Source organism: Pagrus major, chromosome 6 (assembly GCF_040436345.1).
Source record: "Pagrus major chromosome 6, Pma_NU_1.0".
Lineage (NCBI taxonomy): Eukaryota > Metazoa > Chordata > Actinopteri > Spariformes > Sparidae > Pagrus > Pagrus major.
In genome coordinates, this window is record NC_133220.1 from 6,114,266 (window position 1) to 6,131,125 (window position 16,860).

Consider the following 16,860-nt stretch of genomic DNA (forward strand, 5'->3'; position numbering starts at 1 on the left):
TGTCCCCCACTTTGACTTTGTCATGGGACACTTTTTGGTCATAGTAGGCTCTGTGGCCCCTTCGTGGGAAGGGAGCTCTGTGAAGCAGGTTTGACAGTTGGGCCTGACAGCAAATTGAGCAGTCTTTGATGTAGTTTGCTACATCTTCCTGCATGTGTGGCCAATAGGCTACTTGTTGGAGTGCCTGGTATGTTGCTTTGGCTTTTCTATGTCCTGCGCATGGAGAGTTATGGGCCTGCATTAGCATCACCCCCCTGTGGCTCTGAGGCACCACGAATGCAGGTGAAGTGAGAGCGTCGGAGACATGTACAAGGAGGCCCTCGACAATGCGCAGGGCAGTGCGTGCGTCATGCAAGTATGTCAAGTCAGGACCGGAACGTCTCGGTGCTGAAGAGTTGTCAGGAGCATTGGCTACTACCTGAGCTTGAGCGGCAACGCCGATCATTTGGGTGGGAGGGTTGGGAAAAATTTCAGGGTCGAATTGCCTGTGAGTTTCATTAAAGGCACCAGGTTTGGGTTCGAAATGGGTTATGTTTCGAGCCATTTTATCTAGGTCCCTGTCGGAGGGGTTTCGCGAATATTGCGCGCTTGGAGAAGGGAGAGGCTGAGAGGAGGGAGACCTTTTATCTCGGTCACGCAGGTCCCTGTCAGTCCGAGACTGGACAACGGGATCTATGGGTGACATAGATCGTGGCGGGGACATGCCTAATTGAGCGTTCCTGTGGAATCTGCTCTTTTTGTTTTCCTCATGAGAGTTTGCACCTGCAGGCGCTTTTGGGAATGAACTATACTCAAAGGAGTGCTTTAATTCCCTTTTAACCTCTTTGAGCTCTGCCTCTTGTTCCATCTGTTCAAGATGGGATTCGTTAACTTGGTCCCTGGCTTCTTTTAGTGCCTGTTGCATGTCATGTAGACATTTCCTTTCTCTTTCTCTGGCCCTGTCCCAAACTTTGAGCTTACTTTTTAGCTCCTTATTTTCCTTGGTTGCTTTTCCAAGGTCTTTGTTAGCATCTTCAAGATGTTTAGTTACTTTTTCAAGTTCATATTCTGTTTTATCTAGCCCTGGCCCTTGGGCGTGAAGGACTTGTTTGAGCTCTGAGTTTTCTTCCTGCATTTCAGCCTGTTCCTCTTTTTGTGCTTTAACCTGAGACTCAAGTCGGTTAATGCGGTCTTCTGCTTTAGTTAAGGACTCTTTAGTTTTCTCGTGTTGCTTTTTAGGGGTTATTTCAGCTAAAGCGTTCTCTAGCAGTTGGTCTCTGCGTTTTTGTTGTGCAGACATCACGATAACCATCATCCCTAACATTTTCTCTCTGTCTTTTCCTTTCATTTCTTCAGTCAGGGACTGGTGTACTAACGCGGACATTATTTCATGTAGCTCACTAGGGTCGGTCTTCTGGATTTTATCTGCATAATCTGGTAGCAACTCTGTGGTGAGATCCAATATTACTGAATCTAGATTGTCTGAGGGATTCACTAGGCTCACGGTGTCAGAATCACCGGGCCCTGCCATTGTTTTTAGAAGAAAAAATTCAATTCAAAATTCTATTTACTTTGTTTTATTTATTTATTTTATTTGAGCTTTTTAAATTCTAATTGTTTTCAATTAGAGGTGGGGTTTGCTTGGTTAATTAACTCAATTTGTGAAGCTCAAAAACAGCAGACGTTTTGGATTTCAAAGGATTTGACAGCTAATGTGTTAACAACAAAGACTAAAGTATTTGATCTAAATGTGGCTTTCGATTAAAAGTACTTGGATGTGTAGTTAACAGCTTAATTCTTTGACTTGCATGCACGTAGCATATATCAAGATCAAATTCCAAGTAATACAACAAAAATTTCAATTGAATTTGGAATAAAGTTGTCAAATCTGGTTAAAGTTGTCAAATTCGTAATTTACAACTTAATTATTCGATTTACCTGAATAATGAGACACATTAATTCACTATAGTAGTTATTGCAGTATCACAGGTTTCCAATAATACAATTTAGCAAGTACCTGTGTGGGATTTCAGCCTATTAAAGCTGAAAGACAAAATTCAATTAATCAAGTTAGCCAGCAGAATATGCTATTCAAATGTATTTGTTGTTAACAGAATCAGCCACCAGGGGTGTTGTTACAAATTTAATATTCACAGAGTTGGTCATTAGAAGAAGTTATCAAAAGAAATAAAAATATTTTACCGAATCGTCCTACAGAGGGCGCTATCGCAACTTCGGAGGTTTTACAGAGTCGGCCACCAGGGGCGCTATCGCAGAATTTAATTTTAACAAGGCTACACGAAGAAGAGTCTAGAGGAGGGACTTTTAGCTCCGCCCACTGATATACCCCCCTTGTTTTTCAAGGCTTGGGTCAGTGACGGTTTGACTCTGGAGGGTTAACTTCTCTAAGACAAAGTTAACAGCAGTTGAGTTCACTGGTCACACGCAGTGAATCCTGCCACTTTAATTTTAGCACCAACAAGTTTTCAGCACTTCAGAAAACATTCAACCAGCAACTAGCATTGCATTCATTTACTTGTGTTTTCACAATTTCAACTGATAGAGGTTTCCTGTCCTCCTTTACACAGTCAAATATACTGTCTTCTGAACGAGATTGTTGCCATAGCAACCAATCTTGATACTACACGGGGTAGATCAAATAAACCTCTCACTGTTTGCACAGCTGTTTTCTGTTTAGGTAGCTAATCTAAATCAGAACACACGAGGGTCTGAGCAAGTTACAAATATCTCCGGAACATCGCGGTAGATATAGACTTCATCTCAGAATGAATCTCTAAGCTTTGGCACAGCGCAACAGCTTATGATTCATCAAACCGGTTAATTTAAGAAGTGTGCAGCGACACTTATGCATGCAAATAAATCACAGACCTGGTACAACGCAGGATCTGTTCACGAAACATTAACGCACGGCGGCGCTGAACAATTTTAACTCACAGATCTGGTAATTACAGCGCAGAATCTGTACATGAAGCATTAACGCACGGCGGCGTTTAACAACTCTTTAAATCATGGATCTGGTACAACGCAGCATCTACACATTAATTTCCAACATGCAGCGATGTTGAACGCTCTTTATCACACACGGATCTGGTTACAACGCAGCATCCATACACATTAATTTCATATTAAGCAGCGAAATCAAATCTCAGCGAAGTTTTATGCTCACACACAATTCAAGGTATATGCAGTAGAGAATATAAGGTTAAGTATCGCACTAATCACTTGGTGGACAGCCAAACAACATTAAGACAGCTTTGGGTTTTTTGATTATTAAAGCCGATGTTTGTCTGTAGGCTTCAATCTAATGCAGAGAACTGTGGTTTTAGGTGGCCTCGCACGGACGGCACCATAATAATATGTAGGAGATACACTAATAATAAACACTCGTTAATGGGGCACCACCTCCGTTATTTTGTCTATTTGAATAATCCGGAGGTAATTAATCAAATTCGACTGGACAAGTTTAACTTGTATCAATTCTAATCAATTTCAGATCAATTTATTCATCTCATATATGAAGCAGTGAGATTCTACACATATCCATCGGTTCTCCACATTAAAAACAAACCTGCACAGACAACGACATACGGTTAATATGTTTATTGACTAAATAATTCAGGTTAAATAAATGAAATGGCAATTTAAATGAATAACAACAGGTAACAGAAAATATGGAATAACTAAGTAATGGGTTATTAGTGGAATATGGGCTGATGGTGAGATTATGAGTTAGGTTGAAGCATTTAAAGATTACGAGAGTAATTTTTAATACTAACGAGACCCTAACCGAATTGCTTTTAAGCTAAAAGATCAGAATCAGAGCCATAGACACCATCTCATGTATCATGTGTGAATCCAGCTGTTGTGAGTGATGGAGAGCCTACTTTCACCGCAGAGGTGTTGAGTCCGCGGCGGCGGATTTCCTCAGGTGTTTTGCAGCTCTAGCAGTCAGTCAGTCCCGGTCCGATGGCCGGGGTCAGCTCGTCCGGTATCAGTCGGTTGGGCACCTCGGTCCTTTGTCTTAGGAAGAGGGCAGCTGGTCCCGTACCGATCCGGTGCAGATCTTGGCTCAATGCCCAGCGGGATGGTACCGCTAGCGAGCGCTGGGGGCTTGTCAAAGAGTCTGTCTTTCGTTGGAAACCGCTTGCACGGTCTCGGACACAGCAAGTTGCTGTGTCGTGATGATGATTGTGATAAAGATGTTCTTCTTCGTTTCTTCGAGTGGTTTTCAGGCTCTGACTTTGTAAACTAGATTTAACTTCTTGAATAAAATAACTGAGGACGATACGTTGATCAGGCGGATAGTCCGTTGTTAGTTAATGCAAGGTAATCTAAATTAAGTTCACTTCTTCAAAAGCGGGTTACGATACTTAACGGTATAAAACAAATTAAAACAGAACTTCGTTCTGGTACAAACTTAATAAAAGAAGCTAATCAATACTGCGAAAAATATAAAATGAGAAAAATCAACGCGTGAGCACTTCTGATGAGATCGCTGTCTTGGAGCGTGTTTCAAAGTAAAGTAAAGAGCTTCAAAATAAGTTTCAAAAGAAAACTAAAAACAACTAAAAACTTTAAAAACAACTGAAAAAAACAAAACTTTAAAAACAACTTAAAACAAAACTAAACTTAAAAAAACTGAACCGAGAGACGTGATCTCTCCGTTTTATTACTTGCAAATCGAGGCGTGTCTAGGCGGGGCTTACCGGCTTTTATCTCCAAGATTTAGTGGAGGTGTTAAGATTCACAGAAACTCACTGAACTAAACCGTGCTTCACCTTCTCAGTTTCTCACCATGGCTCAATAGATGTACTTTGTCTATCATGACAAGGATTATGACGTGATTAAACATTAATTATACATATTCAGCTTAATACTTGTTAAAACAAAGACATATCAGAGTCATTTACTGGTTATAAACATGAACATATTAAACAGAATATTTCTCGTCCAACTGCACCAGGGCTCACCACTGGAGGGCACTGTGGTTCCACCAAACACAAGACACATTTAAACATTAAACTTGATTTCAGTCAATCTTAATCGTAGAGAAACGGGGAAAAGATCAGTTTTATGAGCTTCTCTTACTGTTTCTTAATGTGTTAGAATTAAGATTGTGAGATACTGACTTAATGGTTAATTAGAAATGGTCTGAAATCTGGAAGAATACAGAGACCATTTGGTTTGGAATGCGAGCAGATAGCATCCAGATGTAAGTCGTAAATTAAAAGAAGACAGAGTAACAGCATAGAAAAACACATCAGAAGGTGTCCGATGTCCACTCTGTGAATGTTTGTGGATCAGAAGTCATAGAGACAGAGAGAGAAATAGGTAGAAAGTGATCAGGCGTGTTACTTAATCTGCAAATGTAAAGACATTGTATTAACACATTCTGAAGACATTCGTTCGTCCCTCCTGGTGAACTGTCACAGGACTCACATGACCTGTGTGAGGAGGTTCTGGTCAAAGGGAAAAGAGAGTTCAGAAATGGGAGTTTAGTTGTAAATTAATTAAAACTGTCCTCATTTGAAGTCTTTATGGTCCAGGAAACACTATCCTCTCTGCCAGGAGATAAGATGGCACCCCTGTAAGGCGCCTCCTTCCTGTAAATAATCTTCATCCAGATGAGAAGAATTAACAAGAACAACAGGCCTCAATTTAATGCAGAGGCGATGGACAGAGGTTCCTACAATGATGACGGAACTTTGCCTCCTCCATTCCTCCTTTCTGCCTCTCTTTAACACCTTCGTCTCGCTCTCTCTCTCTTGTTCCCCTGGTTCTTTTTGTCCTCATTTCCTTGTTTATTCTTGAACTCTTTCATTTATTCTCCTACTTTCTCTTGTTCTCTTCTCACCCTCTCCTCCATCTCTGGCTTTATAATCTCTCTGCGATTTTTCATTTCTCTGTCTCTTGGCTTGAATTGCTTAAGTACTCAAGGGCAAGTACAGCTCATCATCTGATCCCAGACACACAAACACAGACACTAACACACAACGATACTGCTTTAATTACTTATTTCTGCATATTTCTTTCAGTCACACACACACATATTATTATTGTCAGTACGCTGTGAGCCCGTGGAATGATAGCGATGGAAAGAGTTTTTGCTACCACATCTAACCTCTCACTTCTTGCTTTCTTACCTAGAGGGCTCTATGGATGCAACAATGCAAGCAGACTTGCAAACGCACGCACACACGCACATACACAATCACATTTTCAAACATTAACAAAGAAAGATCACAGATGAATATCTACGCATGAAAGGGTGGCCACCAGCCCAGTCTCCATAGAAATTCTGTTCATATTGGATGCTTCTGCAACCGTTATTTACATCCAATGCCAACAGTTAGTGCTGGTGCAGTCGGTAATTTTCCTTTTTTTGTAGTGAAACAAAAACTAATGATTTGCAGGCTGGGGAGGAGGATGCTTAACTTCAATGCTCGTGACAGAAGTTCATGTCCTATCACAGACACACCAAGCTATTCTTCTGTTTTAAATCTCATCTGAGATTACCTCATAGGGGGACCGATCTTTTTTGTTTACATCTTATTATTTCTGGCTTTAGGTTAAAAAATGTCAGGGACTTTAGTCATTTTTATTACTGAAAGCACTCTCTGGGTTGTGACCACTGCAGTGTGCTCTCATTGGCTATAAACTGAGTGATCAGTGTCCCCTGACAGCCGAAAACATAACTGTGGGGTGTGTGGTGGTATGAAATCTGTTTGCAAAACTCCTTCTTGGTATTAATTGGTTAACGAAAAGTTCACAAAATTGAAAATTCAGTTATATTCACAGCAAAACAGCGATGCAACATTCTCCTAAACAACTGAAGTAGCTGATAAATAATGTCTGAACATTCATTTTTGGGAGAATGTTTTCTTTAAAATCAGTGTGTGTGTGTGTGTCTTCAAAGTTTCAAACTACGGATGAAAACTCATGAATCGTGTAACCAAGAACTTGAGCAATCTTCATCAGTCATTTTTTAATTTCTTAGCTTATGTTTAACCATCTGGCTTTCTGCAATAGATGTCACTTTAAGAAATGTTCTGCAGCGTCTTCATTTGAGTACATATTCATATCCCTTGTCTGAATCACTGACTGTTCCAGTTCAAGCCTTAAATAGTTCATGAAAGACTTTTAGACTTGTTGAGAGGAACTTGATCATATGATTAATGCTCTAAATTAAAGAAGTATTTGTATTAATTGTCCTCTTGCAGTGACTGTGCAGGATTGAGCAGTTTTTCTGGAGACACAAACAGGCGTATAGGCGGCTTCGTGATAGGTCACTGAGAAACACACCCACTCACTGGCCAGTGTGCACCGACAGCCAAATACAACAGACACGTGTACGTGCACGCACAGGCAAAAACAGCAAACGTCCAGCACACGCAGTACTTACAGAGCCTTCAAGGAGATCAAGTGTTTGCTCACAGGAACAAGTACACACATACACATCTCAGCATTATAGCCAATGCTTGTGCGCACACAGCCCACTTCATGCCTTTCGTGACTGGATGTCAGACACTTAAGTAAGTTGAAGAATGTGTTGGTGGATTCTGGAGGAGGTGATTCTTAGATGACTCAACCGGAGATAGATTTTTAAATGATGCGTTACTGATACACAGATTAAGTGATAGTGTCTGTTGTTCATTTGCGAAGCACAGCAGGCACTGATGTGAACAAACACACTGTGAGCAACTTGGTTAATGGGTCGCTCTGTTCTGACAGCTTGTGGGCAGTGCAGGATGCTCAGATGTAGTGTTTTGTTATCACGCACTTCTGAAAAGGCAAATCATGTCCTGATAAGGGGGAATAGTGTGTGTGTGTGAACTGCATAATAAACTAAACTTAACACAAAAATAGTGAAATTGAAGCTCATCTTCAACCCAAACCATAAATACAAATTAATCTCCCAAAAAGGAAGCTTTGGCTGGTCTCAATCAGCATGACCAAGTGAAAGTTCTGAATTTATTACCTGAACCAGGGAGGTTATGTTTCCATGCGACCGTTTGTTTACTGGTTGGTTTGTTGGCTGGATTACACAAAAACTTCAGAACCGATTTCCACAAAACTTGGATGGAGGATTTGTCTCGCCATTAACCTTTGGCACAGATCCAGGAGTTTTTTCTCTCTTTTTTTTGTCATTGTGAGATAGTATCCAGTATTTTCCAATATTTTCATTAACTATCAGGGAGTAATTCAAGAATCTTAATGAAAAAAAAACAGGTATCTTTAGCTGGCTGTTATCATTGAACACAAATGGGGACTGGTAAACCTTGGTGGAGGTTTGCGCTCTACTGAGTGCCATTCTTGCTGTGGATGTGTAGACAAAACTTTAAGAAACATTCTAGTATGTATCAATCTGCAATCAACACCTATTCCCGTAAATGTGGCCATTATCACTCTATTAGTCATGCTAACTTTGCACTTGGCACCTCAGTTGTAGAGTAGGATCTTCTGCATCATTCAGCTGAATCTTTTTAAATGTCTGACTGAAAATAAACACACAAAGTAGTCCATGAAATGACCATTATAGGGATCTAGCTCTGGGTCAGCATGCTAGCTTATTCTCTTAGCCACCATTGTAATGTCAGATCATGGAGGGGTCAACTAAAATGCTGAGTAACTGCTAGTGGGTCACACATATGACAGTCTCTCATTAAATTGCTTTATGTCTTAATCTCTTAACATACCAAGAGCTGAACATTTGATCCAGCCCTCGTTTCCCTGAGGGTCCAAAGTAAGCATGACCATTAGAGTCACATTACCAGAATTCTCATTTGACATACAGCACGTCCTGTACATGCTACAGAATAGAGAGTTATACAAGTTAGATACATATCTCTACATGAATAAAGTCATGCAACAGCTTGCAGCCATGGATGACAGTTCAGAGGTGAATTGAAACAACAAGCTATTAGATGGCAACTGTGACTCTTTGTGGAGACTTTTGTGGCTGAAATGCACCACAAACCACAGGTCAAAGCATCAGTGGTCATTGACCCTCAACTGCTTTGACTTTTTCTGCTTATAATGGCTAGAAAACACAACCATGCCCTTCTTTTTAAAATTTGTATTGCATTATTTCAATGTGACAGTCAAGGACCATGCTGTAACAGTGTTAAAGAGTGTTTGTTGTTTTTGAAATTCAATTCAAATTCAGGACACTAAATGCTCTGACCTTTGGTTAGCGGCGTATATCATCCACAAATGTCTTCACTTATCTGTTGACATTATTATGGTGCTTTGCTGTTTGGTTCAGGTAGCCTGGTTTCATACTCAATAAAGAGTTACACCAAGTTCAAGTGACTGACCCACCAGTCTGTTAACAAATTAGTGACTGGTCGAGAAGAAGAAGAAGAAGAAGAAGAAGAAGACAGATCACAGACCTATTCCGTCATTAGCAAAATAAATCAACTAATAAGGCATGACTGCACACAGACATATTAACCACAGTGAGCTGCAGTTAGACATTATTGAAGTCATAATAATTATACAGAAACCATTTAGTGCTCTCTCAAAAGTAAAAGAAACCCACTGTGCTTATTGGCTGTCCTTGGATTTCGCTGCAACCCCCAGATCAGCCCAAAGCTTTTAGGGCATAATGTTCTTCAAGGTTACATCATATTTTCCTGACTGCTGGTTTACAAGTGGGTCAAGATGTAGCTCTGTTATCCTTGTTGTGAAAATAACAAGTCACATAGTATAAAGGAAAATGGTCGATACAAAAATTCCCTTGATCCGCAAGGTCTCAGTCAATACTTGCAAACATAACGAACATTCTCTCAAACCAAAAGGCCACAGAGTTTTGATTTCTCTTGTAAGTTTAAAAACCTCTTCCCTGAAAATATTCTACATTCTTTTAATAACCAAAGGTTAAATTGAAAGTAATGTCAATTAACATTTGGAGCCTCATGAACCAATTTCAGCATAGCTAATGTCACACTCACTGTCCTTTTTTATTCTTATTAAAGTGTTTTTTAATGGTTCGTTTTAATCATTAAAAATAGGATAGAGCAAGCACTACTTAAATCTGACACTAATAAAGCACAAAGCAGGTGTTCCTGACAAAGGGTCGAGAAATTACAATAACAACTTTGCATGACACTGAAGCAGTGTGCATGGAAACTTTCGGGGTAATCCATCATCACCCCAGATGACTTTAAACAAGATCTGAGTTTATTCAGTGAACTTTATGGCAGCCTCAGCAGCTGATGCAGGAAGCACCTGGCTTCTGAACCATTCCATTGATAATAAGCTTACTGTCAAAGGGGAAATTTAACAGGGCCACGTGTCTGTGCGATTGGGTCCAATTTTCAAAACATTCTGTGAGATGCCTGAAACAGTGGCATGAGACTGTTCACTGTTCTTCATATACAGAATGCAAACGATATAGAAATCATGCAGCTTTGGCTGAACCCGCTCCTCCTTCTCAAACAAAATAGTCCAGCTCAGACAGACTAAAACTAATGTCACTCCTACTAAATGTCCAGGTTTGTCACCAGGATGTGCCTCTCTAATGGCTGACAAAGTGTAAGTACCAGTGGTAACACTCAATTATCTAAAACAGCCTGTGATCAATAACCTATCCAGGCTGCTAAAAAGGAACAATAAGTGCTTCCTCACATCACATCCTGCATCGTTTTGTTTTTTTTAGTTGTTTTTTTTCTTGTGATATATTTCCCAGTGGTTAATGGCCTCCTGAAGTCAAATACTTGGTAATTACAACATGGTCATGTTATTTCCCAGGCTAAACACCAGAATAAAGGTTGGCAGGGTACATTTCTGCAAACCACAGATATGTTGAAACTTTACATTTTTGTATGACATGACACATTTTATAGAAATGTCAGTACGCTATGTGAACATACCCGTAGCTGACAGAAAAGTTAACTGCCTACATTTTATCCTGGAGACTGAGCTTCCTTTCCTGACTAAACAGTTGATGAAGATTGAATGACTGCTCCGTCAGAGAGGCCATCTACACACTCAGGGATGTGGAATACTGAACAATAGACCAGTTTTGTCTTCTCTAATTCAGGACAAGAAGTCTGCTTTTTTTTTTTTGCTGCCTCTGAAGGAGTCTGTAAAATGCGACAAGTCTTGTGGGGCTGTTATGACATGTGAATGTAGACTTTAAAACGAGCTGCACAGTCAAGATGATGTTCTAGCTCATGTCCTTGTATAGAGGTGTAGCAGACTGTAGAAGAGGACATGAAGTTCATTTAAGTTTCACTGTAGCATTTGACATCATTTCAGTCTGTTGAAAGCTGCAGTGCTCTTTGTGCGCAGGGGACAACAGACTCCAACTCAAATTAAAACAAGGCACACTAATTATTACTTGCAGCATGCTCAGGATCATAGAACATTCTGACTTCCGGAGGTACATTTTACAGGACGAGACGGAAAAAATTGACTTTATGGTTGTGCTTCTCCGAGCTCTGGTGAATCTAACCAGTCCACGTTAGATTGTAATGACTCGCTGTCATTTCTGCCATCTGGTGTCTCGGTGGACTTTAAACTGAAGGTTCAGGTAGAACTCAAAATAGCCATTGCACAGTTTCCAACAGATGGGAGTTGTGACATGTGAACAGTGAATAGATGAAAAAAGAATCATGAGCATACAACCACACTCAAGGGAAATCTCATCAGCGGTCATGCAATTACATTTACCATTATACCGTATATAGCCACTGTAGAAGGCCCAAATGTTACCAAAGTACTGAATGTCATCTTCTCCCATCGGACTCATGTCGCCTGTCCTTTCTTTGCTCTAATTGCTCTGGAGGAAAAAAATCTACCTTTTCCTCATTTTTAACTCTAAACTTCTGCTACACAATCAATTATGGGTACCACACATTTAATAAATGTGAGTCATCTTACAAGAGAAGAATTTTTACTGGTAAACATATGAGAAGTGTACTGAGGCAGCAATGTCAGTGTGGTTTTACTCAACAAATGATGTTGGTGCTTGGTACTTGATGACGAAGGATGTAGAAATGTTGATTGAATGTTTTAATAGGATATCTGAATTTGATGGTATGAGGGTCTTGTATGAGATACTGTTGCAGAAAGAGAATGTTTGAAGAGGGCAGGATGTTTGATTGAGGAATTTCAAAACTAAAATGTTTTTTTTAAGGTTTTTCTTTTGTCAGTAAATCCAAAGATGTTTGGTTTATGACAGTACACTGAGATCTTTGGGTTACTGACAGAGGATGTCATCTTGGGCTTTGCAAAGCACTTTTCTGAAATTTTGTAGACTTTAGGATACCTAAGCTTTAGGACACCAAGCACAAATATGCTAAAAGAACAACAATTACTAAAATATGCTTAACTCATGACTAAATGAAAAAAAAAGAAACAAGTCATAGCTAGTTTCAGTACACAGATCTCTGTGGCACAGTCTCAAACTTATTTTTAAATGTTAGTTTAAACTTAACTCGTTATTAAAGCTGCAACAATTAGGTGATTAATCCATTAGCAATCAAAAGAAAATTAATTGCCAACTATTATGATCATCGATTAATCGTTCTAGTAATTTTTTATACAAAAATATCAAAACATTTGCTGGTTTAATCTCCTTAAATGTCAGAATTTGCTGCTTTTCTTTGTCTTTTATGACAGTAAATGAAGAGTCTTTGGGTTTTCGATGATTGCAATTTGAAGACATCACATTGGGCTCTGGGAAATTGCGATGAGCTTTTTTTTGAAGTATTAAAGAATTAAAGTAATCGATGAATTTGAAAATAATCAGCAGGTTAATCAGTATAAAAAATCAGTGGTTGCAGTCTTACTGGTTATCCATGTAGCTCGTGAGCTAGCTCTGACTGACAATAGTCTCAGAATTTAGAGAATATGTCTTTATTTTTATTTTTTGATCTCTTGTAAATGATGACAGAACAACCACCATGCAACAGTATCATAAAAAATGGATTAAAAGCCTTGCTGTAAATATGAACTGAAGTTAAACCATTGCTGTAAATGTCCCAGGCTTACTTCATTTTGCTCATAGCAACAATAAATGGCTGCTGACACTGAGCAAGTAAAAAAAAAAAAAAAAAATCTTGTTTGAACTTCTGGATACTGCAATGCATAAAACAAATGCTCATACAGTACTGTATGCATGTCGCCATTTTGTCTCTTCTGTGTTTAAGTCAGTGCATGTTATAAAGAAATATGATTCTCGTCTGCTTGCTATTTTCACCATAAATCATCTTCCTGACACTATTTTTGGTCTTGTGATGTATGTTTGTTTGTAAATGTGTGATGGTGTTTGGGCGCTAAATATACATGTTTGTGTGTGTGTGTGTGTGTTCCTGTCTGTGCCTTTACGTGTATGCTTGTTTGTGTGTATGTGTTCGTACTACTATAGGAAGTTGGCAAAGAAGCAGAAGGAAACTGCCAGCAGCTCCACCCAGCAGAGGGAGATGGGTCCGGTCACCACGGCTGATAAGAGCACCACCAAAGTCAGCACCCTGCACAAAGACGACCCCTTCTCCACCTCCAACCAGGACCTCAACGGATTCAGTGAGTGAAAGTCCTCTTCAGTTCTAGCTTGAATGTGCATCTAAATCTTAAAATCAACTGGCACCATCATGTAGGCTTAAAATTCCTCGATTCCTGCTACTTTGACCTGAATATTTTCTGGTTTCTTTCCTCCTGTATGACAGTAAACTGAAAATCTTTGGGTTGTAGACAAAACACATTTGAGGGCGTCATCTTGTGCATTGGCAATTTATAGACCAAACAACTTGTGGATTAATCGAGAAATTAATTGACAGCTTTATCGACAGTGAAGATAATCATTAGTAACAGTCCGAGTATAAACACATAGCAAAGGTAGAATACCGCTAATACAATATTGTTGTGCTGTTGAGGTAGAATCATTTGAAAACGAAGAAGTTAAAGAAATTGTTTTGTATTATAAATTAAGCTGCAAGTTAACTTTTCTCACCCAAAGTAAAGTTTCTTTTGCCCTTGTCTCTACTCGAAAAGACACATATACTTATGTCTGTCTCTGTGCCATTAATCATTTTGTCAGACTCATTTATTCAAAGAGTGGACATCTCATTTTATAATAAAACTCCCCATATGTTCCTCTTTAACCAGTATCAGCAGTGTAGTGTACTGCTCCGCTAGCCTCCATCTGTAATCAGTTTCAGCTCTCTTCCCTTAAACTCCTCTGTGATGCCTCGCGTGCGTATTGCGCGGGGTATTTCATGTATGCATCCGTATGTAATAAAGTTATGAAAGTCATTCTGCTTGTGTGGCCATGTGGGTGCATGTTTCCACCTCTTTGTAAAATGATGTGTGTTTATGTGTCCAGGGTAATTAGACAGGGCCTCTCAGAAGGGCACTTTTCTCTTGAAAATGTCAGGCTGGCCTTTCGGGAGTGCTCGGCCAGTGAAAGCCAGGGGTGCTGGAGAGGGACTAAGTAGCAAGCTAATGCCTGCTGTAATTGCCTGCACTCTTTCTCTAACTGCCCATGCTGCAATTCTGACATACAATAATGTTTTTGCATTGAAAACACTTAGAAGGGACCACTCTAATCTTGCCCTCGGATGGACGATGAAGCTGTGGTATTTAAAACTTTGAGATCTTCTTTGATTTCAAATATACTTGACCGTTAGGCATTTTGCAACATGTAGAAAAGGAGTTTACTTTCTTTAAGGAAGTATTTCACAGCTGGGAAGACAACCCTCACATGCAACACAATTTTTAAAACTGGAGCTACATGACCAAAGAAAACTGAGAAAACGGGCTTGGTTGTTCCCTTTTTACTCAAAAGGTAGAAAACCTACAGCAACCCGAAAGACGATGGGTGACGTACCGTGAGTGGGCAGGGCTCATCGTCCGTTTTGAAACAGGAAAGTGCGGCAGCCAGCTGGTAGCGAACAATATCATATGACGGCTAAACAGTACACCGAAATATGTTTTTGAAAACAAGATTGTGGTTTACATTTGATCAGCACTGCCTAGTTTTACAGTGTGATCACAGTTTATTCAGCCTTCGTCTTCACAATACGGAAAACAATATGGCGTCCACTTCCAGTTCTTGAAACATTTAAGGTGAGAAATGGGCAGTGTAGTATCAGAATCTTGGTTTATAGTTTATCAGCATTGCCTAGTTTTGACTGGACTTTTGATTGGAGTTTGATGAGACGCCCCTCACTTGATCAAAGAGACGGGGTGGTTCTCTCTTTCGATCTGACTTGTGTCCGTGGATGCAGGCATACAAAAATGCGAAAGTACAACAGGCCCAAAATTCGCCAGATAATGCCATCTAGAGAAAAGTTTGCATTTGAATTTCATTTGCATAAACTACTAACATCGTAGTAATACAAAGCTGGTTGAAAAAGTTTCCATTTTTGACTTTTGGTGTTTAACTTGAAGTATTCAAAACATTTAACCTTTCTTTTCTTCAAATTAGACCCAACAGTCTTTTCATAAAGTCTTTGGTGTTGCAGACTAAAGGAAAGAAATAAATGACTGTCTTCTGGATTGTTTTTTGCTTCCAGGCAGAGCTGACTAGACTTTGCTTGGGGCCAAACATAAAGTTTTGGCTTTTAAATGAGTGTTTTGATTAAATTTTGGGCAAACGTGAAATTAAGTTTGGACTTTTAAAAGGCATCGAACGTCCCTCTTTTTTTAAGTCAGCTTTGGATAAATAGACATGTACGTATGTCTTGTTACGTAAGCCACAAAATCCAGAGTGACACTGCTCTACGTTGTCAGCCCATGCAGATTGAATGAACAGACTATAATACTTTGTATTTAGATTCATGTCTATTAACTTGATGCCACAGTGTAGTCTATCCCTTGCTGTCTCTCTATCACAGTTGGTGTCTATCTTATCAAATGAATATTTGAAAGAAAAGTAGCAAAGCTTACACACACGCACACACACACACACACACACACACACACACACACACACACACACACACACACACACACACACATGCATGCACACAGTCACCGATCCAGGCTCAGTCCTAATGAGACAGAGAAAAACGCTGACGCAAGGTAGGGGACCCAATAATATTTCCGCGGATGGACCCTCACAGAGCAAATAACCTTTTTGTGTTATTGCATTCTCACCCAGTCACCAGTTATCTTCACAGGACATTGCTGTCAAAGCAGATTTCTTATGGTATGCAGGTGCACTCCTCACTGTATTAAAGTTGGGCTTCTTTTTGCACCGCATTAGCATACAGTGCCTGTACGCATGAGACGAGAGGGATTTTATCACAGAAGAGGAGAAAATATGTTGTGTTTGGAGGTATTAGGAGAGGGGAGCAGAGGGGAGAGACGAGAGGAGAGGGGGAAGACGGAGAGGACGACAGAGAGAGGGGGAGAAGATAAAAATTTAAATCATCCGCTGTTGGGAAATTGGGCTTTTGTACCAGAAAACAATAGAGCAAATAGAATATGATTAAGAATTAGACGTGAGGGCTGCTACATGGATAATTTTCACATCAGGCAATTATCACCACATTCATTTTTAAGAAATTAGTGAAATTACACAAAAATGAACTGGATGAGGTCTGTGTCAGGCTTCATACTGACATTTATTTTGACATTTTATTTGATGGGAAACCTCCCAGGTTGTTATATGTTAAGAAACAGGAAAAAGAGAGCTCCGTTCTTCCAGAGCGTGGAGTTAATGCTTTTGTGGTTAACAATTTCATTCTGTTCTACTAAGAGACATATTATGCTCATTTTCAGGCTCATAATTTATTTTTATTTATTACTAGAATGGGTATACATGCTTTAATACTCAAAAAACACGTTTTTTTCCTCATACTCTTACACCAGATGCAACTGTGGGTAATAGGTCCTACTCTTGTTCAGAGG

The 16,860-nt window shown here is 39.7% G+C and overlaps 1 protein-coding gene across 3 annotated transcripts in view; it reads left to right on the forward strand.

Moving 5' to 3' along the window:
• Positions 1 to 16,860, forward strand: part of ptprt (protein tyrosine phosphatase receptor type T) — a 257,994-nt gene that overhangs the window by 162,552 nt on the left and 78,582 nt on the right. For all 3 annotated transcript variants that reach the window (XM_073468585.1, XM_073468587.1, XM_073468586.1), the window contains exon 17: positions 13,376 to 13,530. In XM_073468585.1, coding sequence (XP_073324686.1) covers positions 13,376 to 13,530 — 155 coding nt within the window. The remainder of the gene's footprint in view (positions 1 to 13,375; positions 13,531 to 16,860) is intronic.